Source organism: Rhinolophus sinicus, chromosome 2 (assembly GCF_057876585.1).
Source record: "Rhinolophus sinicus isolate RSI-liver-muscle chromosome 2, RSI-T2T, whole genome shotgun sequence".
Classification (NCBI taxonomy): domain Eukaryota; kingdom Metazoa; phylum Chordata; class Mammalia; order Chiroptera; family Rhinolophidae; genus Rhinolophus; species Rhinolophus sinicus.
In genome coordinates, this window is record NC_142502.1 from 172,503,338 (window position 1) to 172,527,135 (window position 23,798).

Here is a 23,798-nt window from a genome sequence, read left to right on the forward strand (position 1 = left end):
GTTGTAGAGCACAAAGAAGTCATGATACTTTTTGTGGAATAGCATAGAATATTAAGCTTAAGGTAACTCTATTCATATTTCACATGAAATTACATTATCTCTTCTATTACATTATAATTTACACAGAGTAGTGTGCCCAAGGGTTTAAGAAGGAAAGTTAAATTTGAGAACATTCTGTTCATCAAGTTAATTCCTTCTGAGCTCTGGGGAAAGGAGCACCTTATTTGGTCTTTCCATCTTAGCATCTTAGTTCAGCTTGCAAAACTCCAGTGTTCTTCAGAAGCATAGCTACCAGAAATTACACAAGAAATTATAAAAACATGAAATATAGATTGGTCCAAGGGGCTTTAAGTACATCTGTGGATAATATATTATAATGGGTTTTGGAGTCAGACCAACGTTGGTTTGAGTCCTGACTCTACCATATTCTACCGGGTGAACCTGAGTACGTTCCTTAATCTAACTCTCATCCTCCTTATCGGTGAAATGGAGAGGGAAAAAATAACTTTCTTATGGGGTTATTGTAAGGATTAAGTGATTTAGTGGTCAAAACATGCTTAGTGCAATATTTATCTTACGGTAAGCACTCAAGTAATGGTATCTGGCACTATTAATATATATTTTAAGAAATATTTATTGGACACATGATGTATCTAGGCACAGTCTTAAGCCATAGTGTACAGAAGTGAATATGAGAAACATGAATAGGTTGCTAGAATGGAGGTCAACCAACCCACACTGTTCAACTAGGACTCATAGAGGAGGTAATATCTGAGTTGAATTTGAAAGGATGCATATGGATTAGCTCAGCACAGAAGCAGGGGAAAGAATATTCCAGGCATAGGGAATCAGATATGCAAAGAGATCTGAAATGCTAATAAGATTTTAAGAATAAACACTAAATTTATTGTGACATTGTGATGGAGGCGACCACTCTTTCCCCGGTAACATCACTTAGTACCACGGCCAAAAGAAGTAGAGGAATGGAATGATCTGTACATGTAGGTCTTTTTTAAGTATAGAGTTTGTTATATTTTTATGCTCATATTAATAATGTTAAACAAGTATTTGTTATAGGTACTGAATGTTCCATATTATAGTCAAAACTGAAAGAAAAATATCCAAAATATATAAAGAACTCATACAACTCAATAGCAAAGAAACAAATAATCCAATTTAAAAATGGGCAGAGGATCTGAATAGACATTTTTCCAAAGAAGACATACAGATGGCCAACAAGTACATGAAAAGATGTTCTATATTACTAATCATCAGGGAAATGCAAATCAAAACCACAATGTGATATTATGTCACACTTGTTAGAATGACTATTATTAAAAAGATAAAAACATAGTAAGTATTGGTGAGGATGTGGAGAAAAAGGAACCCTCATACACTGTTGGGAATGTAAATTGGTGCAGCCACTGTGGAAAACAGTATGGAGGTTCCTCAAAATACTAAAAATAGAACTACCTTACGATCCAGCAATTCCTCTCCTGGATATTTATCTGAGGGAAACAAAAAAACTAACTGGAAAAGATATGTTCACCTCTATGTTCATTGCAGCATTATTACAATAATCAAGATATGGAAACAACCTAAGTGTCCATCAATGGATGAATGGATAAAGAAAATGTGGAATTTTCACTCCAATTTTCATAACATGGAATATTATTCAGCCATAAAAAAGAAGGAAATCTTGACATTTACAACATGGGTGGTCGTAGAGGGTTTCACTTATTTCTAAGTGAAATAAGTCAGACAGACAAAGACAAATACTATATGATCTCATTTATTTGGGAATCTAGAAACAAAAAAAACAAAAAAGCTCTTTGATACAGAAAACAGATTGGTGGTTACCAGAGGCAGGTGGTGGGAAGGCGGGTAAAATAGGTAAAAAGGGTCAAAAGTTACAAACTTCCAGTTATAAAATAAATAGGTCCTGGGGGTATATAGTACAGCACGTGACTATAGCTAACAATACTGTATTGCATATTTGAAAGTTGCTAAGAGAACAGATCTTAAAAGTTCTCATTAGGAAAGAAAATGAGGGATGGCTAGTTAGCTCAGTTGGTTAGAGTGCAGTGCTGGTGGTCCCAAGGTTGCCGGTTCGATCCCCACATGGGCCATTGTGAGCTTCACCCTCCTAAGAAAAATTGAGAGAAGGCAGTAGTTATTCTCCCAGTCTGCCTACTCCCACCACTCTGAGAGTGCACTGTCCTATCCTCTTTCTGTCAATAAATTCACCATTTGCTCAGCAAAAAAATAAAGAAAAATGAGAGAAAACTGATTGTCAAAGAAAGTAGCATAGTATGGTTTAAAGATCCTCGCAATGGAATCATAAGACCTGAATTAAAGTTAGGCTCAGCCACCAAACAGCTCTGTGCGTGTTGATAGGCCATTACTGTTTTGAATTCTCACTTTCTCCCTGAAAACAGAGATGATGCTAAGGCCTTCCCTAACATCTTACAAATGTATTGTGAAGCTCAAATATAATATAATCAGTTCTTGATTATTCATGATGATAGGAATGTGAAAGAAACATGAGCACCAAAACCCAAAAATAGTAGATAAATTAAAATTTTTAATAATTGATTCCAGAATATATTTTTGTATGCTGATTTATCTTTCTAATTATATTTTCCTTAAGATAAAATTAATTCCATTTGTATTTCTTTAACCTACACCAGCAGATGGCAGGAAGAAGTAGCCTAGATAATTACAGCGTGGTGACAGAAGTCATTTTGAAGTTTAAAATTTACTAAAATTAATTGGCAAAATAGAAAATAAAATATTGGTTTTGTAGTTATTTGTCACTTCATACTTTGTCTTCTTCACTGAATTAAAAAGTTTTCCATCAGGAACTTTGATAAATGCGTTAGTCTCAGCAATTCCCTTTCTGCTCCATTTTTCTGCATCTTGATTTTCCCACATACCTTATATGCCATCCTAAATAGTCCAATCCACATTCCCTAATCCCCTATACATATATATTTCTTCTGCTCTCTCCTTTTGCAGCTTTTAGTTCCAAAATTATCTCATTCTGTACCTTCCTGTCCAGGCTTCTATTCTTTCTCAGGGCTTTTCTCAGTTGGGAGCAAGAAGGTATATATACATGTATATATATGTATATAGGTATATATACATACATACGTGTATATATGTATATACACGTATATAGGTATATATACATGCACGTATGTATATATACATATATGTGTGTATATATTTACATGTATATATATACATATATATACATTAGAAGATGACCTTTTCATTTTAATATATTTTTAGTATTTTGATCTATACACCTCTCCTGACACCTCTTTACTCAATCTTTTGTATCCCACAGTTTAGGAATGAAGAAGGATGTGGCCCTTTTTTGTCCCCATTATTCTGACCACATTCCTGGTTTACTTTTCTCCTTGGGTTACAATCCCACACAGCTCTTTTGCCCTGCTCTCACCTCACTGTATGATTTATTACGTACATAGGCATCTGTCATCCCAATTATCTATATCAAATATCTATATCTATGGTATAGACCATTCATTCAAAATAAATTTACTTTGACCATGTTGGAGTAACTAGTAGCAGACCTACCTCCCCACCACAAACAATTAGAAAATGGGACACATATGGGACAAAAATATATGAAGCGGTTGTTTCAGATACTGAACAAAAGGAGTGTTATCCAGAAGAGAAAGGAAACAAAGTGAGTCCTGGAGGCACATTACTGGCCATGGTACAGAGAGGAAGAACTCGAGGAAATCATGGCAGTATCAGTGAGTTGAGAAAACTGAGTTCATAGTTTAGGGAGACTAAGGGGGCTAGAATTTGGGGGAACACATACTGGAGAGGAAAGAGCTAATCAGGGAAAGGTCCAGAAATCTGCACGTGTCCCCTTGGGTCTGTTACTAAATACTAAATGGGCATACATAGAAAGAAACTTCACAAACCTTGGCAACTACTGGAGAGCTGTAAGCTGAACATTTCCCAGAAATTACACGGGAATGGGAGGTGTTCTATCCAGCCAGAGATATTATTGAACCCCTGGAGCATTCGGTAGAGCTCCCAGAAGGACACGACTTAGTAGAAGAGGTCGCCCTTAAGGAAAGGCTACTCTAAACTCCCCTAACAAATCTCAAAAACAATCTTCAAAAAATCAGATAGATCCAGATATTACTTAACTGCCTAAAAAAAAACAAAGTTCAACCCTTTGGGAAAACACAACAAAATTAAGACACTCAATGATGTAACATTTGTAATATTCAGCATCCAATCAAAAATCATTAATCAGAAAAATGTGATCTACACACAAGAAAAAAAGTCAATCAAAACTGCAAAGAAATGACAAGAATGGGGGAATTAGCAGAAAGGGATTTTTTAAAAGTGTCATTATAAATACCCTCAGTGATTTAAAGAAAACCATAAACATAGCGAGAAGAAAAGTAGAAGATGTATAAAACAACCAAACAGAGGCTTAAGAAATAAAAAAATGCAATATCTGAAATGAAAGAGTCACTTAATGGGCTTATCAGTAGAGTAGACATTACAGAAGAAAGGATCCATATACCTGACGATAGAGATTATCTAAATTGAAGCACAGAGAAAAAAATGACTAAACAAAATACACAGAACCTCAGTCATGTGACAGCCGTGGCCTACCATATGTGTAATTGTAGTCTAAGAAGAAAAACACCGTGGGAGAGGCACAAAAAGTATTTGAAGAAATAATGGCTGGAAATTTTTCAAATTTTTTGATAACTATAAATGTCTTGCTCTAAGCATTTCAATGAACCCTAAGCAGGATAAGCATAATGTAAACCACATCAAAGTACATTGTAATCAAATTCCTGCAAACCAATTATAAACAGAAACTCTTAAAATCATCCAGAGGGAAAGAGCACACATTACATATAGGGGAGCAAAGATTGATTACAGACTTCTTGTCAGAAACAATGCAAGCCAGAAAAAGTTAAATGAAATCTTTAAACTGCTTGGAAAATAAACTGTCAATTTAGAAATCTATATCCTTCAAATATGAAGGAGAAATAAAGACAGAAAAACAATACCTGTGAGAACTTATCACCAGAAACTTGCACTACAATAAACATTGAAGAAAGTTCTTTACATGGAATCACAGTGATACTAGGTGGAAACTCAGATCCACCCAAAGGAATGAAGAGTCCCAGAAATGGTAAATATCATATCTAGGTGACTACAAAGGCTTTTTTTCCTTCATTTCTTAATTCGTTAAAAGGGCAATTGACAGTGAAATAATAATAACAGTGTTGCAAGGTTTATATCACGTGGAACTAAAACGCATGACTAAGAGCATGAGGTTAGGGACAGGAAATGGAAGCCTACTACTGTAAATTATATTTATAGATAAACTGGCATCGTAACGTTTGAAAAGAAACTAATTAACTTCAAGATGCTTATTGTAAATCTTAGATCACTTTTTTTTTTTTTAAGATTTTTTATTGGGGAAGGGGAACAGTGTGTACTTCCAGGACTTTTTTTTCCCAAGTCAAGTTGTTGTCCTTTCAGTCTTAGTTGTGGAGGGCGCAGCTCAGCTCCAGGTTGCTAGTTGCCCGTTGCTAGTTGCAGAGGGTGCAGCCCACCATCCCTTGGAGGGAGTCGAACCGGCAACTTTGTGGTTGAAAGCCCACTGGCCCATATGGGAATTGAACCAGCAGGCTTCGGAGTTAGGAGCACGGAGCTCCAACCGCCTGAGCCACCGGGCTGGCCCAGATCACTTTTTAAAAATAGAAAAAAGTGATAGAGTTGATAACACACCAAAGTGAAAAAGAAATGAAGTACAATTAATCCAAAACAAGACAGGGAAAGAAGAAATAAATGAGTATTATAATGTCAGGCAGTGATATTGCTATGAAGAGAATTGTTGGGGGGGAGGGGGCGGCTGGTTAGCTCAGTTGGTTGGAGCGCGGTGCTCTTAACAAGGTTGCTGGTTCGATCCCTGCATGGGCCACTCACTGTGAGCTGCGCCCTCCACAAGTAGATTGAAACAACTACTTGACTTGGAGCTGATGGGTCCTGGAAAAACACACTTAAATAAATAAAAGTTTAAAAAAATAAATTGGGAAGCCATACTCCGTGAATGTTCTCACATTTCTATATGATCGAGACTCTCTGAGCTCAGATGACTAGCACCTGGGTGAAAGAATGAATGGCAAATAAACCCTGGAAGTCACAGACCTCTGGACAGATTTAGAGACTTCTCCCTTGGACATAATTACTTACTTGCTAGGGATTGTAAACCTAGAGACCCCTCCCCCCCAAGAGGATTTGTTTAATTACAAAGAGAAGGTCAATAGGCCCTGTTCCCCTCGCCCCTCCCCCTTCCCCAGCCACACCCCCGAGGGGCGGAGGATCAGCAGCTGTGTCAGCTGTCTTATATAAACTACAGAAATCCATCATTTCGAGGTTTCTCTCATCATGTCACTCTGTGGGGACAGGGACATAGAGAACTAACTAATGCAGTTATGAGTAATTAAAAGGCTGTCTCTGATCCAGAAACCTAGTGTTTCTTGTCAGAATTAATGAATACTTAGCAGAAATTAATACAGTGAGGGGGATCTCCTGTAAGATGGCTGGGAAGACCTCTCTGAGGAGGTAACATTTGAGCAGAGGTGTGAATGAAGTAAGCCATGTAAGACCATCACATGGGAGAAAACCAAAATGTACTCATCTCTACTGGCTCTCCCAGTGCCCAGCACACTTTTTCACACATTAGCAAAATTTAGATCAATAAGGGTCAAAGCTATGACACTGAAAGGCTGGCCACTTCTGGATGGAAGAGTATTATTTATTCTGTAAGTTCAAGAGTGGCTACCTCAAACAAAATGACTTTTTAGCCCAGACCTATTAGCTAGGAAAAGATATGGGCTAGAAATCAAAATCAGTTAAGAACTGTTTAAAGCATAATGTGTGTTTCATTCTCTTAAATAAATCATATATATATATATATATATATATATATATATATATATCTGCAAATTTAGAGTTTGGAAGCACAGAATGACATTTTAGTTGGGAGACTAAGTTCTTTCTACAGAGGTAGAAATAGATATCACTAACTAGGTTTGGAAATTACCCTCATCCTTGTAAATGTGACATACACAAATACTGAGAACAGATCTAGTTGAAGAGTGCAGGCAGTAGGAATAATAAATGGGCATAATGAATGTTAATTGGGTAATAACTAATAGTACGATCCCTGTTATAAAGTCATACAGTGTGTCAGAAGCTTGCAGCCAGAAGAAAAAAGGATGGAATGCAAAAGCCAAAAAGCATCATATCCTTGACTTTGAGCTGGAGCCAGTATTAGCGTGACCTTTTTGGTTTAATCGCTGCTCATCCCTGTTTCACCAGGTCATTCCTTCCTTTGCTATGAATCATCTCTGAGAATCTGTAACAAGCACGTCATTGTCAAGAAGTTAAAAGCAATTGATAAGTTGTTCTGCTAACATCTGTCAGTGAAATAACTTGGAGCACAAAGCCCAGGCATTTAAGGAGTTGACAAGTATTATTAAACCTGTTTTGCAAGAGAAGAAGCTGGTTCAAAGAGGGGAAAGCTGTCAAAGGTGATACAATCAGTAAGTGGCTCAGGCCTCCTGCCTGGCACACCTGGGCTCTAACCCTGTGGCCTCTCGTGGCCCAGGATGGTATCGCCATCTCTCCACTGGTGTTCCCTTATGTCCAGCTTTCAAATGTGGCTTTTTTGAAGCTACAAATGTCTTAAATTCAAATATCTTTCTTGTGATTGTTTTTCTCTGTTTGGGTTTTCTCCCTCATTCAGAAATTTACACTATTTCAATTTTTTCAATGGTAGCAACAATGCATTTCTACCAGAACTGCCTCCTTTTTTCTTCTTTGAGCACTTTGTCTTTGGCACCCCTTCTAAATGTCATGTTTGAATCGAGGCGAATCCCAGTAATGCTTTCATCCAGGGGAAGGCGCTTCATGCAGGTCCCTTCTTAAACTTGACCTTAACTTCATGGTTTCATTAAAAAGATAGGAAAGCCTAATTCAAAGTAAATTAGGATTTAGAATTCGGAAATGCTTTTCTGCCTGTTTGTAACTTTCTAGTGGCTCTCCACTTTCCATTCTCTGATTCATCTACTTTTTTAAAAAATTAAATAAGCAATAAACTGTCTTAGTCTGGGTTCAACAGAAAGCAAGAGCATAAGACAAAGGCTTAAGTGAGCGTACTTTATGCAGAACTCTGACCCAGAGAGCAGAGTATGGGACAGGGAAAGCGAAGCTCGGACGTGGGAAGAACGTAGACAAGATGCTTGATATGTGCCAGCTGGCCACCCCTACAGGCAACTGGTTGCTCAATCCTGCATGACAGCCTGAAGAACCATAACCAAGAGACAGAAACCCTGGAGTGGGAAGAGAGTGGCCGTGGGCAAGGTGCTGTTAGCACCTGCAAGAAGCCAGCTGGAGCCCAAGAAGAACCAGGGGCTGGAAACAGATGCAGGGAGGCCAGAGTGTGACAAGTGGTGTCCCCTTATAATAAATAGATTCTTGTCGCACATACCTCCATGCATAAGTATATAAAGTAAAACAAACTTTTGCTCTCTGCTCTTCTCATGGAGACTTCTCATGAACATTTCATTTTCTATGCATTTACATGTCCTCTGAGAACATACACATATATCACTTGCCTTTTTAAAAAAACATGAATCAAATCATATTAATCTTGTTCTGTAACTTGTTTTTCTTTTTTTACTAACGTATTACTTGCATCAAAGTTAGGATTTAAAAAAAAAAAAAAACACCACTCATTTTAATGTTTTAAAAGACTGACAAAAAGTGATAGGCAGAGGGAGTCTAGACCAATTGGAACTGAGGCAGCCGTAAGAAAAACGAACACAATGCAATGGTTTGGCCTCATAAAGGAAATGACTCAAATGAAATTTCACAAGTCTTCATGTTTAAATAATATATTTAAGCACAAAATATCAAAAATACAAAAGTATGAATTTTCCCCCTTAGGTTTATAACAAACTCTCAAAACTCTGTTTAATGCATTTACTTTTTACAAGGCTTCTCTGCTTAGCAGCACATGCTATACAGGTCTTTTTGATACAAATCCCTTAGGATTGCTGACCCAACAGCATATCATTTTGCAAGTCAATTTGCCTTGTAGGAGGTACACTGGAAAACACTGATTTAACATGTGTTGAATTAATACATGAAGGGATGACAGTATGAGTCCTAGTTACAGTTCTTGCTTATAGGAAAGGAATGCTGCTTATATTGGGATGCAGTGGGTACGGTCTGGTAAAACATGGACTTGTTATTGCCTGACAATTGAACCGTCATCCCTGCCAGTCTCCTCCTCCTTCCCATTCATCAACACTTCCACGTCCTTGATTCAGAAGAATGGAAGCTACACAGCGGAGACGTGGGAAAGAGATGCAGGAGAGGAAAAGTGATTTTCCCTCTACCTTTCTGAGTTCTTGGCTGAGACCCGTCTGAAAAAACAGATTAACAAGAGAAAAACCAACAGAAGTTTATTAACATGTATCCCTCAGGTGTATGTGGGAGAAACCCAGGAAAAAATGAGTAACTCCCCAAGGTGACTTCAAATAGCATCTTAATGGGGAAATGGGAGGGGGAAGTAGACCTGATAAGGGAGAGTCAATGACTTTTAGGAAAGATGAATGGGCCCTTAGAATAGATGGGAGGTATGACAGCTGTGGCAGTGTCTGTCTGGGTGTGGTGTGGACTTCTGGTCTCTCCTGTGACAAGAGTCAATGTTCCCTGGTTGATGAAACATCTGGGGAGGGGATTTATGGCAGTTGAGTTCCTTTTGGAGGGTCTGTCTTTAGGTGGAGTTCAGAGAAAGCCTGTCCCCATTTTGTCATTTCTCAAGTGCCTACAACTCAAAATCACCAATTATCAAAACAGTGTATTTTGGGTGGCATGTCCTGAACTCCTACCATCATATTTTGGGGTGGCATATTCTGCTACCCTTCAGAGAAAAGGGGAGACTTACAAAGATTTGTTCAGTAAGCAAGAGTGTTCACCCCATGCTAAGTGACTACAGACTATAAGGTACTATAGATCAAATGGGGAACACAACAGACGGGGTCCCTGCCCTCATGCAGGGAAAGTCTACAATTGAGGGAAGAAAGATAAAAGTAGGGCAAAGATGCAGAAGGAAAAGAAAGGAAAATAGTAGAATTCCAAAGGAGTGGGGAATTTCAGTGATGGCTAAATTAGCACAGAGCTTGTGTTAATATAAGTTGTTTAAATCCCAACCATCTGCTACCACATCCAACACATACACGCTGTACCCCTGATTTCACTCCTCCCCCACATCCAGATACATCCCGATAATAATCTGGTGATACATTTTTCATGATTTCCCACAGTTGATAATAAAAAATACACTTGATTCAAACCAGTGGATTGTGACCCAGATCTAAGTGTAAATATAGTGGAAGTCGTAAGTTTCTTTAGTGACAGTCTTACTAATTAAGTTATTTGGCCTGTTTTTTAGCCACATTGGCTGTTTCTTTCTTTTTAAGGTTGTTATGAGCATTGTTTGTAGCAGCATCAATAAGCCAAGAATTCACACAGTTACTCAATCACACAGATTACTCATCATTGCCTGTTCATAACAGAATCCTAAAATGTTTAAGATTTCTGATGCAAATCAAAATCTCATCATCACTTGTCATTGCTAAATTAAATGACAGGATAATAACATTACATTAAAACCATTTTTCTCTTGATTGAGTACCTTTTTCAGAAGTGAACCTCGTAGATGTATATTTTTTTCATCAGTACTATAAACGCATTTAGAATCCAAGATAAAAATAGAATGGAAAAGGGAAGGAGTGGAGTGGGATGTTTTCAAATTATCGCTGAGTCTCTTTTGAAGCTCAAAGAACCGTATTTGACAGTGCCCTGCTAGGGAATGGAGTAGTTGAGCTCTTTTAGAACTCCAGAAAGGAGGTTCACAGGTCGAACTTGGTGTTTATTGACACAATCATACGTCCTCGTCATCAGTCACATGGCATCCCATTGCAAACAGGCTGTTGGCATTGTTCTGTTACTCTAATAAGATACTGGTTTCAGCTACATCACAGCCTACATAGGAAATGAATAGAAATTTCTAATCTGCTAAAACAGAGTAGGTTCTCAGTCTACTTACTGTTGTGAACTCTCTTGTCCTTTCTTTCCTGTCTAAAGCGAATGAACCTTTTGGGTCACACCTGCCATCGCTTCATCTGCTCCATCTGGCCCTTGGCTGACTTCTTCGAGGCCAACCTGTCCTCATGCCACTGAGCCCATCTTCTTCACTTGCTCTTCCACCCAGAACTCCCTTTCCATTTCAAAGTCTTCTGTCCTTCAAAGATTTTGTTTCCTCACATCTTCCATCTTTACTTGAAAATCATATACTGGAGCAAACCTATTACTCTCACTTTTTGACTCATTTAATACTATCCTCATTAGGCTGGAACATACCAGTAATAACATGTCAGTAAAAATCCTTAGCTCTGAGAGAAGTTGATGAAGGGTTAGACTGAAACAAGATTGACAATAGTTGAATCTGAGTTATGGGTATAGCGGAAATCAGTATACTATTTTCTCTAGTTTTGTATGTTTAGAGTTTTCGACAGTAAAAATTGAAACTAAACTTAGCTCTTTAGAATCCATTTTTTTCAAACGGGTACGTCTTTGGAGACAGTACATGAAATGGGTAATACACACGGTGTATTAGGATGAAAACTTGATCCTGCCATCTAAATTCCCCATCCCCACGCTGCCCACAAGGAAACCACGATTCTTTAGTGCCTGGAATTGTAACTTCTCTCTTCCCCTTAGGTCCTGAAGTGATTACCGGAATCCCGGTAGACTTCCTGCTTCTTATGAAAGTGACCAGATAAACCCAAACAGAAACACACATTAACTTGGTTCCATTGATTAAGTCCCACTGTGACTAAACCTCTATGCTGGGCATTGGGAAGGGGGAATATGAAGATACTTCCTTCTGACAGTTCCCCCAGATGGAAAACAGAGACACCCATGAACAAGCCTGATGCAGTGCAGACACTAGGACCTGGCACAGAGCTACCTACAGGGGTGCAGGTGTGGGGCAGTGGGGGACAGGAATTCTGTCAGGCAGAGGGATTCTGGAAAGGGACGCAAACTACTGAATGTCACCTTAAAGAAAAAGGGACTCTTCCCTGCGTCTGCTCGCAGTCTGATTGCTAAGGCTAGAGCGCCATCAGATAACCTTGCTCTCTCTTCTGAATAACTTCAATTGATTGCAGTTACCAAGGTGCTTTTTTGTCCTTCTCTTTTTAAATTATGATAGTCTTACTCCTCGTTTGCCAAAAACTGGAGAAACCATCCATGGACATAAGTTTTTCATTGGCTTTGGAGGGAAAGGTGCCAACCAGTGTGTCCAAGCTGCTCGGCTCGGAGCAAGGACTGCCATGGTGTGCAAGGTGAGTGTCAAGTTCAGTGGAGAGGATTCTGAAGGTACGAATCTGGTTTTAAGACTTGAGTTCATTGTTGTTGTTTTTAACTACTTTCAAGTGAACAATTCAGTGGCATTTAGTACATTCATAATATTGTACAACCACCCTTTCTACCTAGTTCCAGAACATTTCCATCATTCCAAAATAAAACTCCTTACCATTAAACAGTTTCTTCTCCCCATTTCCTCCTCCCCGCAGCCCTTGGCAACCAGCAGACTGCATCCTGTCTCTGCGGATTTATCTATTCTGGATATTTCCTATATATGGAATCATATGTGACATTTTGTGTCTGGCTTCTTACACTTCGCATAATGTTTTCAAGGTTCATCTACCTTACAGCAGGTATCAGTACTTCCTTTTGTGGCTGAATAATATTCTATCACATATGCCACAATCTGTTTATCTAATCATCTGTGGATGGACAGTTGTCTGTTTCCACCTGTTGGCTCTTGTGAACAGTGCTGCTATAAACACGTATGTACGTGTACTTGTGGGAATGCTTGTTTTCAATTCTTTTAGAAGTTCATTGCTTTTAAAGATTTAAATAAGAGAGCGCCATTTTCCTTGGCATTTATAGGAGCTTCTACCTCACTGAACCCCGTGGGAAGTGGCAGGCCTCAACTAACTTCATGTTGCACTGGCTGAGTTGAATGAGTTGGTAACTAGAAGGTGAGCAGTGAGGAGAGTAGCCTATTCCGATGGGTTTCTCTGTGCAACTTCCAAACAACAGCATGAGTCATCCTGTTTTGAGCAGGTTTCGCTGCAGCAACACAGCTTTGGGAAGTTATGAGACCAAGATATTTCCTCATCTCTAAGTTCTTTTCTTCTAATGCTGTATCTTGGGTCAGAAAGGAAACTGGGCCTTAATGAACTGCACGTAACTGATCTTTGGGCATAGTTCTGTTTTCAGGTATATAAAGAAATGATGTGTAAAATACAGTATTCCTGTTTCCATCCTACTGAAATTATTTGAAAATAAATCAAACAAAATTGGCTGCCAAAGGTTCAACTTTTGCATCTTTAATGAAATGTTAAGATGCTTTCATTACTGGTATAACAGGAAAGGTAGTTTATTTATTTTAGGATGGTGTAAACTGGGTCTGCACCTTTCTAAAAGAAAAATGTAAGAAGTTTAAAAGAATGAGCTCTCTCCTGTCAACTGGGTAGATTTTACCAAAATTTCTCTGAAATGTCACTTCCGATTGCATACAGCACTTTTCTCTCCATGGGAGTCTTTAAATGATGCACAAACTATACAATTATCATTTCATCTACTAATGAACTGTAGCTTTATTTCTGATTTATGATTAACGTGATATAGTTCTCATCTGGCTATTTGGTCGAAAATATCACATGAAGTACAGATTCAGAATAAGAAACCCCCATTTGCTAAGGGTGAGCTCTCGATAGATTTAAAACATCAATTAATCCACAGTTAATTACTGATGACCTATGATGCGCTAGGAATTATGGGGCTTGGAGAGGGAGCTGATTAAAAATGTTAGGCCTGACCCATCCTATACTTGATTAGAAACTCAGGGTTTGGAGAGTAATCAGATGGTGCTGACTTAAGGGGGTTTGGGAACTGGAAAGAGGTGTCATTTCCTGCCTGGGAAAACCTGGACACAGAACTGGTACTGGAAGCAAGGTCCCAAGAATGGCCACCCTGAGGAGAGGGGAGAGCCCTACAGCTGGAGCTGCTAAGAGAGAGATTAGAAACCCCCCTCCTGGAAGCTTTATAAAAGCTATTCATGTAGCCATTACAGTCAACATTGGATGTCCCCTGGGATCTCATCCAATGCTGAAGATTTTGAGATTTATTTTATTTAGGTTGAATTTGAGACAGGGAGAGAAATGCAAAATCGAAATATTTGCATTGTGGAACTGAACTTGGGAAATGAATCATGAAACCGTAAGAGTGGATATGAGAGGAATAGAAGGCAGAGGGCTGTATTTGGGGAAATTTTCCAGTTAGGAGGGTGATTAAAGCAAAAGTGCTATTTCTCTTATTCTGGTATGTGTATGGTGGTTTACGTCAGCACCTGCACAATGTTGAAAGTTCTTTATCTCTACCACGCCGTCAATTTAGTCATCTAGTGTTTAGCCCCACAGTGGAATTTAACCTGGATGTCTGGACAGAGAGGAAAAGAAAACATAGTTTGAGCTAAAGCCTATACAGGGTTACTTTGCTTTGATAACCCGGGACCTTTACACGTGGCTTTATTTAAGCTTAAGCAAATTGCATAATATTCTTAGACTTCTTAAGAAGAAAAAGAAAATCTCTTTTATAGTGGAAGTTATTGCTACCCATTAATCGTGGTATTTCTTTCCATTGTGAAATATATTTTTATCAAGCACATTAGCCAAACTGCTTTATAGCAGTTTGTTAAAGATAACAAATTCCAAGTAGCGACCAAAAATCATTAAATTACTCAAGATAAAAATGAACAGATGGAACAAAAGAAAAACAGATAGAAAATTTCCTCTGGTTTTCTTAGCAACATTAACTTCTACTGCTGCCCTAAACAAACTAAAATTTAAGCTCTCATGCAGTAAGACTGTTTGATGGCACATGCAAAACATCTTACATTAAGCTAAGGAGAAATCTCTCTCAAGATATTGTGGCAAGGACTAGTAAGAGTCCATCAATACACGTACAGTGAAATGTGTGTGATGAAACACGTCAAGTAGTTAAGAGTTGTACAGTCAGTATTCAACTGAGTCATGGGCCAAGGCTAATTGGACACGATACATTGAGATGAAAAAATCCAGGCAGACATCACAGAAAATGAAAGTCTTCTTGGCAGGGCAAAGAGCCTGTTGGGATACTTTTCATAGGACTTCACCTGATTTAAGTGTCTCCTCTTCCTCAATTCCAAATGTTAGAAGAGGAGGGTATTTCTGATCAAAAACTGCAGCTCAGGAGCACCATGGTAGACAAAGGGCTCACCTTGAGTGGCCACTATGATCCCAGAGGCCCTGCTTCTTGTGCAGGTGGAAGGAAGCCACAAGCAGACATGGACCCAAATGACCCAGATCGAAAATCAACAAACTGAGAAGGCCTTCCGGAAATTACCTGGTCTTGCTTCCTTCAAATGTTAGACTATCTAATTCTAAACCAATACAAGTAGCGGTTTGTTTTCCTTTCAGAATGGCCAGGTAGGAAGTTCTGTGACAGAGGCAGTACGTTAGAGCAGGGCTACTCAAAGTCTGGTCCTCAGGCCAGGCGGTAAACTGTCACTGGTCTGGACAATACAGAAATTGAGAGCAAAAAGAAATGTTTATAGCAATTTGATAGAGTAATTTTATAGCTGTTGAATATAATAGTAATAAATTAGGCCTTGTATTTTCTAAGACTCTTTTCATTTCATTATTATATTTTACAAAATTATTAATCCGCAAATGGATTGAAAATGAAAAAAAAAAAAAAAAATCCCGAGGCTTCACCACAGATAGCTTGAAAAGTAGTATATTAAAGTACCTATCATCTTAACCAAGAGAGCGCCTTCTATGTTAAATTATCTTGGGACAATCAAGTAATCATGTGCTGAGATTTGAATTTTCAAAGATCAAAAATTAGTCACCAGACCTTTCCAGGTAATATACAATGAAGTGAAATCTGTCCTTTCCTGAACTCTGTTGAAAGACCACTGGTTAAAACCTAGTTGGCTGTGTCGACTGGAAACCCTGGCCACATATCCAAACACAGGGGAGCCTCCGGCTCTAACCAAATAAATAAAATATGCCTCCTAAAGGAAGAACAGAAGAAATAACTGGATTACAAACCCACCACCACTCTCAGATAAGCAGGCCTGATCATGCTGACTGTAACATTAACTTTGTATAAAGGCCATTATTAAGGTAAACACCCATTTATCTAGGATTCAAACAACCAGCAAGCTTAAACAACTGGAATTTTATGTATTTTTCTTTCATCTTCTATAATAAAGCCACAAATGACAAGTTAAAAAGTGAATGTGAGGGATTTAGTCAAAAAACCAACTGCTGGATTTTGTTACAGGACACAAATGTAGCTGAGTCTCCCAAACCTGCTGTTCATTTTGACCCTCAGGCACTGAAAAGTCACAAAAATGCTTAAATCACAAAGATTAAACTATATTCAGCTTAGGTTTGGTGTTAATTATATTTTCACATATTCTGTGAAATCAGTAACCTGTTTTAACATATATAACATTTTCAGCTGAATATTCCATTGCATGTGACCTCGGGTAAGATACCTTGTTCCTCTTAGGTTTTATTTATCTCAAATATACGCTGTTGGGTGGAATTACGAGATGTTTCCTGACATTCAAGGATTCTAAGCAGCCCGTTCCTCAACCATTTTGAAATAGATGTTTATTATGATGGTGCTGACTCTGCATTAGGTTGTTGGCTCTGGATGTGGAAGCCCCTGACTGGCCCTCCCTCCACGCAAAGAGAAGCCTCCCAGTGGTAAGAGTGGAGGAAGCGCCTCAGTCCCCTTAGCTGGAGAAATGAATGTTCTTGCTCCTGATACACGCAGCCCTTGTTTTCCATGAGCGTAATTCCCATCTCACTGTACAGGTGAATGGTCCGATACAGTAGCTACCAGCCCCGTGTGGCTATTTTGATTTAAATTAAATCTAAAATAAAATTATAAATTAAAATTAAATTAAAAATTGAGTTCCTCCATCACACTGGCTGCATTTCGAGTGTATGTATTGGGGAGCACAGATACAGGACATTTCATCATGATAGAAAGTTCTGTTCAGCAGTGCTGCTCTGAAATATTCAGGGTGGAGCTGAGCCCAGCATTTCCTTAAGAGCATCTGGGGTTCTGGGAGTTGCTTTAGCTTAGGTGTGCGTGGCTGTCACAGTTGCTGATGACCTGACATCTTTCACGTGGAACAGGCACACGGACAGGCTACCTCAAACTGTGTGGTTTTCCCAGAATCTTTCTGCCCAGAAGTACTTCACTGCTGCAACCAAAAGCGCAGGAAAGTGCCTTTAAGAGGACTATTAGAAACAAAACCTTGGATAGAACCTTTCTGCAGCCACAACTAGAATAGTATGGGTGCTTGTAATCATGTCCCTTTAAGAATGATAAATAGGCCCAAAGAAAATGAATAGACAGGCAAGTATTTGATCAAAGGTGATGAAATACTTACAGAACACCTTTAATGCAGAAGACTTAAAAGGGATAAAGGTATGCTAAGCTACAGTCTCCAATACGCTTTTAGGAAGACTAGACTTTAAGGAAGATGGTTTAGGAAAACAATATAAGGTGGTATTCAATTGAATGTTTAATTATATAGTATCATTAGGAATGCTGTAGGGGTTCTGGAAATAAGATTAACAAAGGGTAGACTAGGGAAGATTGGCCTTAAGCCGATGCTTGAAAAACAGGTACAGTTTGATTAAGTGGAGGAGAGAGGAAAGAACTTCTACGTTCTCATACTTGTAAGCGAGAGCAAGAAAGTAGACATGAATATACTGAACTCACACTGTGTTTTAACACAGTCAAATGATAATGTCAAGTTAATCGTGCTTCTACTGACCACTCTGAAAAACAGAAATCCAACTATTTTTGCTAAGTACGAGTTTTAGAAAGATAGAAGCAAAAGAAGCAAAGGGAAACAGGCCTGGGCCATATCCAAATGAGACTGGAGTCAGCCAACATGAGCCAAAGAAATCGTTTTCTCAGGCTTTACCTTTCCTCGGTCCCCCTGCAGGACCCTGACGGGCCCGTCGGCCCCAGCAGATGCTGCAGGTCACACTTCTCGTGCTCGCACTTAAGTCGACTTACCTCCCTAGTACCAGGCAGGACTGGGCCCTCCCTCTGCATTTCTTCCACACAGACAAAGCTTACAGACACTTCCTCACCTGCAACCAGTGGTCCTCAAACTGGAGGCCACTCATTGTAATCACCTGGGAAGCTTTCTATGGTTCCCACCTACAGAGGGGTTGATTGAATGGGTCTGAGGTGTGACCTGGGCATCAGGACGTTTATAAGCTCCTCAGGAGAGACTAATAAGCAGCCAGGGTTGAGAACTACTGGTTTCCTGCCTGCCAAAGATAACTGACGCCAGTCCTACCCTACAGCCTGGCTAAGATGGAACAATTGGCGGCAAAATGTAGCTTGGTAATGGCAGAACTGAAATCACATTCCAGGTTTCCTGACTCCCCTATGCACCATTTGCCTCATGGCCAAGGTACTTACAGTTTTCATATCAACTTGATAGCCAGTGTGTGATGGGAAAAATAAGGAAGCCTCCAAAGATTCCCATGCAGATTCCTTTATAACAGTTGATATTATTGTAAGGGCCTTTCATTTGTTTCAGTCACGGTGATTTTCAAGATATTTGCACTCAGCTCCCAGTGGCAGGCAATGAAGGACATCTTTGCATGGAGTCTACTCCTTGGACTTCTGGTTATCAATTTCCAGTTACTGGGGAAGAGATTTAACCTTGGGTCAGAAGTAAGCAAAGGAGAGTGGAAGGTGTTCACTTCTTTCAACCTAGTAAAAAATAAACCCAGGAGAATAAATGAATGCGTAAGAAGCTTTGAGGGTGAAGAAATGGGGAAGATGGTGTTCTGTTAGTGTAATATTGCACATGTCACCTGTGCAACTGCAGAAAGAAAAAGAGGATCGTTTTAAATAGGACCTAGATTTCCATTGCTGTTTGTCCACATTTTGATATGTGATTTAGACCTACTTAAAGCTTAAACATCATTCCCAAGGCACAGATACCCTCCCCCTTGGCTATCTCATTCTCATGAAAGTAACGGGATACATAGAACACTATTAGTTGCCACAAACCATTCATGGAAGTGCTATGTTTTTTATTAGAATAGTAGAAATACGGTCTCATTTTAAAAATAATTTCATGCACCCATATGTTTGCTTCCATGATCAAATGCTCTTCTGTTTGAAAATAGGAAGCAACAGGAAGAACAGGGAGAGTCGGAGAACCAGGTGGGCACAGAAGTAGTTTATAAGACTGAATCTAAGCAGCAGTAGCCCTGCCCTTCCTCCACAAGAAGCAGCCTGATGTTGACGATGATGATGATAGCACCAAACCCTTACTTAATCCTTTGCCCATTTAAACGTGCTTTCTTTCATGCATAGTATTTTATTTTATCCTCACAGCAAAGTTACTGTAACTTTCCAGATAAGGACACTGAGTCCTAGAGAGTTAAAATGGCTTGCCAAAATCACACAGCTAGTGTGAAGGCGCTTTCATGACACAAAGGAAAATACTGTCTTCCCATTCGTAGGCTTTTCATCACTTCTTTTATTATATGTTGTAATGTATCACTACAATCTAAATGTAAAGTTAAAGGAGCTAGAGCTGACTTCTCTGAATCCTCAGCAGTGTTGTTACTTTTCCATTATTTTTTAGTTACCAGATCTTTATTTTTGACAAGGGAACATCAAAGATGGCAAAAGCAAAGTATTTTGTTCCACTTCTCACTTAATAAGAGTTTAAAGGCCAGCCAACAGACTTGCCAGGAAATCACTATTAGAATAAACCTGGACCGTAACCATCACCAGGGGATCCAGCCATCAGGTGATGCTCTGAGCAGGACGAAGGCGGCCCCTGCTACAGCCTCTCAGGTACGACTGCAGCGAGCCTGCAAGTGCAGGTCCCCTGCGCACGACATCCCTGCCATGGACGCCTTTGTGCACATGACCTCCACCTGGTCTTATGGCTGCCTCCGTATGTCTTATTGCCCTCTGAAACTATCAGTTTCTTGAGGGCAGAGTTGCATGTTGTTTTGGTTTCCTCCTCCCCTCCAACAATTCTTCCTAATCCCTGCACCACTTCCTAATGTTTACATCATCACCACCATGTATCACCTTACACAGAGTTTGCCTGTACGAGTATAAGACCAACAGGAAAGGGGAGAGAAGTTTCTGTGCTCAAATTTGTATCAGGCGCCACATGCCAAGGGATGGCCTCTTCTTAATCCCCACAACATTACTACTGAACATCTTGATTGCTCATGGGAGAGAGTTAAATAATATTTTTAAAAAAAAAAAGATGAGAGAACAAAGAATGTATTTCTGGTATGAATCTTTGACCAAAGAAATAGGATACTTTGGCACTTACCTAGTAGATAAATGGCCAGCCTTCCATGAAGGAAACCTTTGGTGGATGGTCCTTCCAGGGAACTCTCCTCACAGCAATGCTTTGTCGTGGACGCTCTTGTAGAGATAGAAATTCTGCTAATAAAAAATTATTATATACTGTTTGACATTATTGTCTATTCAGCATTTCAGCCAGAAAAGGAGCCCAGGAAAAAGTGTTCTCTGAGGAGGAAGGTATCAGAAGTGACATTTAAATCGGGGGTCAGCAAACATGGCCCTTGGGGCAAGTCTTGCCTACTACGTATTTTTGTAAATAAAGTTTTATTGGAACACAGCTACATCCATTTGTTGACAGTTTTTCTTTGGCTGCTGCAATGACAGAGGTGAACTGTTGCAAAAGAGACCATATGGTTCACAATATCTAAAATATTACTTATCTTGGTCTTTATAGGAAAAAAAAAAAAAAACCAACCTCTGATCTAGACAGTCCAAAAGCTCACCAAGAAATTTTATTTTCACTCATTCAGGATCATGGCTCAAGTAAATCTTTCGGTTTCTATCTTTTGAAATATCCAGAGAGGAACAATTTTTTGTGGAAGGGCAGAACACAGTAGGAGCGGCTGAGACCTAAATAGACACATAATCCATTGACGTAGTGCTCACCTGCAGGACAGAAAAATAGAAGTACAATTCAAGAGTGGCAAGCCTCAAGACCTACGGGGGCCGAGCAGGTCACATACATTGCAGGGGGCCAGGTGGGGCGGTGGGGAACCAGAGAGCATGTGCTCATATTTGGGGCAGTGCCAGCTAGGTTGCCTTGCAGGAATGTCGGCCCAGTGTTACCAGAACCTCTGAATTTTCAGGGCCTCCAGAAAATCTGTTTGTTTTTGTGAAATCTAATATTGAGATGTTGACAACTGGTTAAAAATAAAAATAAAAACAGGAGGACCTTCACACAAAAACCTGCCCATGGATGTTTATAGCAGCTTTATTCATAATTGCCAAAATTTGGAAGCAACCAAGATGTCCCTCAGTGGTGAATGGATAAATAAACTGGTACATCCATACCGGAGAATGCTATTCAGCGCCAAAAAGCAATGAGCCAACTAGCCACAAAAAGACATGGAAGAACCTTAGGTACATATTGATAAGTGAAGGAAGTCAGTTTGGAAAGGCTACATACTGTATGATTGCAACTAGATGACATTCTGACAAAGACAAAACTATAGAGACAGTGAAAAGGTCAGTAGTTGCGAGGAACTAAGGGGCACAGAGTGATGAATAGGCAGGGCACCAAGGATTTTTAGGGCCGTGAAACCATCTGTGTAATAATATAATGGTGGATACATGTCTATACATTTGTCAAAACCCATAGAATGTACCACATCAGAATGAACCCGAATGTAAACCATAGAGTTTGACTGGTAACGATATGTCAACATAAGTTCATTGAGTGTAACAACTGTGCCACCCTAATCGTGTTCTCTATGAACAGTGGGTTCCAAAGCAAAACCTGAAGTATCATGACCAGAATGGATGCTAGGATGGAAAAACAACCAAATTCCACTATACCAAGTTATCAAGGGCTTTTTAAAATTCCCTCCTCTGTGCCCTCCGCATCAGGGTCAGGGGAGAAGACAAGATTCTAAACCACCAGGAAGGTCATTACAAAGATGCTGTCATTGACAATGAAGTAACCAACAACTGAGATGCTTCATAAATATTGCAGGTTGGTGGCGGTGGGCAGCTCTGGTCAGTGGGAATTTCCACGTGAACAGATCAAAACCGAGAATGAACCTATAGAACTTGTGTCAGTTATTAAGTACCTCCCATTTTAGGCAGGCTTTCAGTGGAACATTAATATATAACAATTCTTTGGGCTAAATTCAAGTCTAGCGACTTACATTAAGAAGATTAATTAGTTAATGTTTATAAATTACTGTGCAGATAATGCCCTTTTAAAATGCTAAGTATTCTGAAAACTACATTGTAGCATTTTACTAAATATAAAAGAACTAATGTTCATCATTTCTTTGGTACAGGTTGGCAAAGATTCTTTTGGCAATGACTATATAGAAAACTTAAAACAGAATGATATTTCTACAGGTAAAATTTCATCTCTTTTAAAGTTGGCTTTTATAACATTCTTCTATGATCTGTTTACAAGGAAAGTTGAATGCAGAATAGAATTATTAGATCCTCCCCTGGTGGCCAGAGAATTTTTATGCGCAGCTTTGTGTAGTCTTGCTTGAATAGCCTATGGTTCATTCTTCCACGTACATTCTTCCAGATGGGAATAAAACAATCGGAGGTTACAAACCTTCATCTCATGGAAATGTTTCAAAAGCAAGTGACAAGAAAAAACAGGTGCTATATCCACAAAAGGTATTTTAAGAAAAGTCATTGAGTATCATAGCTGGAGACGACCTTAGAAACTACTGAGGCTGACGCTATCATTTCACAAAAGAGAAAACCAAAGCCCAAGGAGGCTCTGAATTTGTCCGGGAGCACACAGCTACCGTGTTTCCCCGAAAATAAGACCTAGCCGGACACTCAGCTCTAATGCATCTTTTGAAACAAAAATTAATATAAGACCCGTTCTTATATTATATTATGTTAGATAAGACCAGGTCTTATAGTAAAATAAGACCAGGTCTTATATTAATTTTTGCTCCAAAAAGACGCATTAGAGCTGATTGTCCGGCTAGGTCTTATTTTCGGGGAAACACGGTAGTTGGAGCTGGAGCTGGGACTAGAACACAGGTCTTCGCCAAGGCTGCCTGATCAGCATTTCCACTTACATGCCAGGCCATAATTCTTCATGAGAAGCAAGGCTTATGAGAATGAAAACAACCAAATGAGTTCATTTTATAGGTTTGACCTTTAGTCTTTCATCTCAAGTCTGTCTTTTCTTTCACTGAAGAAATATGGTGGTGTTGAAAAATGCATATGTACAATGCATGATACCACTATGGATTTGGATAATTTGGGGAAACTAGAAGTGCTGTGGTTTGCCGGGTTGTTTATTAGTATGTAGAGAAAAGGTGCAACTAAGTGTAAAGATGTATTTTCTTCATTTTGTATAAGTGAGGAGTATAAATTAGCATTAACTACTTATTTCTTTTTTATCATTCCAGATGGTTAAAGGTTAAAAAGTTTTCTAAGGATTAGTGGTGCATTGAAATTGTTACAGTAAA

The 23,798-nt window shown here is 39.2% G+C and overlaps 1 protein-coding gene and 1 long non-coding RNA gene across 12 annotated transcripts in view; one reads left to right on the top strand and one right to left on the bottom strand.

Moving 5' to 3' along the window:
* The window catches only part of RBKS (ribokinase), an 82,652-nt gene that overhangs the window by 8,426 nt on the left and 50,428 nt on the right, over positions 1 to 23,798 (top strand). For 6 of the 8 annotated variants that reach the window (XR_012496287.2, XM_019735338.3, XM_019735339.3 and 3 more), the window contains exons 2-3: positions 12,365 to 12,497; positions 22,644 to 22,707. Coding sequence is in view for 7 of the 8 variants with exons in the window: in XM_019735338.3 (XP_019590897.1) it covers positions 12,365 to 12,497; positions 22,644 to 22,707 (197 nt within the window). In the remaining variant the exon portion in view is untranslated. Of the gene's footprint in view, positions 1 to 7,398; positions 7,623 to 12,364; positions 12,498 to 22,643; positions 22,708 to 23,798 lie in introns of all 8 variants that reach the window. The other 2 variants (XM_019735342.3, XM_088796238.1) reach the window with 2 other exon arrangements.
* Positions 1,777 to 23,798, bottom strand: part of LOC141571522 (uncharacterized) — a 50,296-nt gene continuing 28,274 nt past the window's right edge. For 2 of the 4 annotated variants that reach the window (XR_016020491.1, XR_016020490.1), the window contains 3 exons: positions 20,624 to 21,264; positions 18,730 to 18,957; positions 1,777 to 2,146 (listed from right to left, as the gene is read on the bottom strand). This is a non-coding gene — a long non-coding RNA (uncharacterized LOC141571522). The remainder of the gene's footprint in view (positions 2,147 to 18,729; positions 18,958 to 20,623; positions 21,265 to 23,798) is intronic. The other 2 variants (XR_016020493.1, XR_016020492.1) reach the window with 2 other exon arrangements.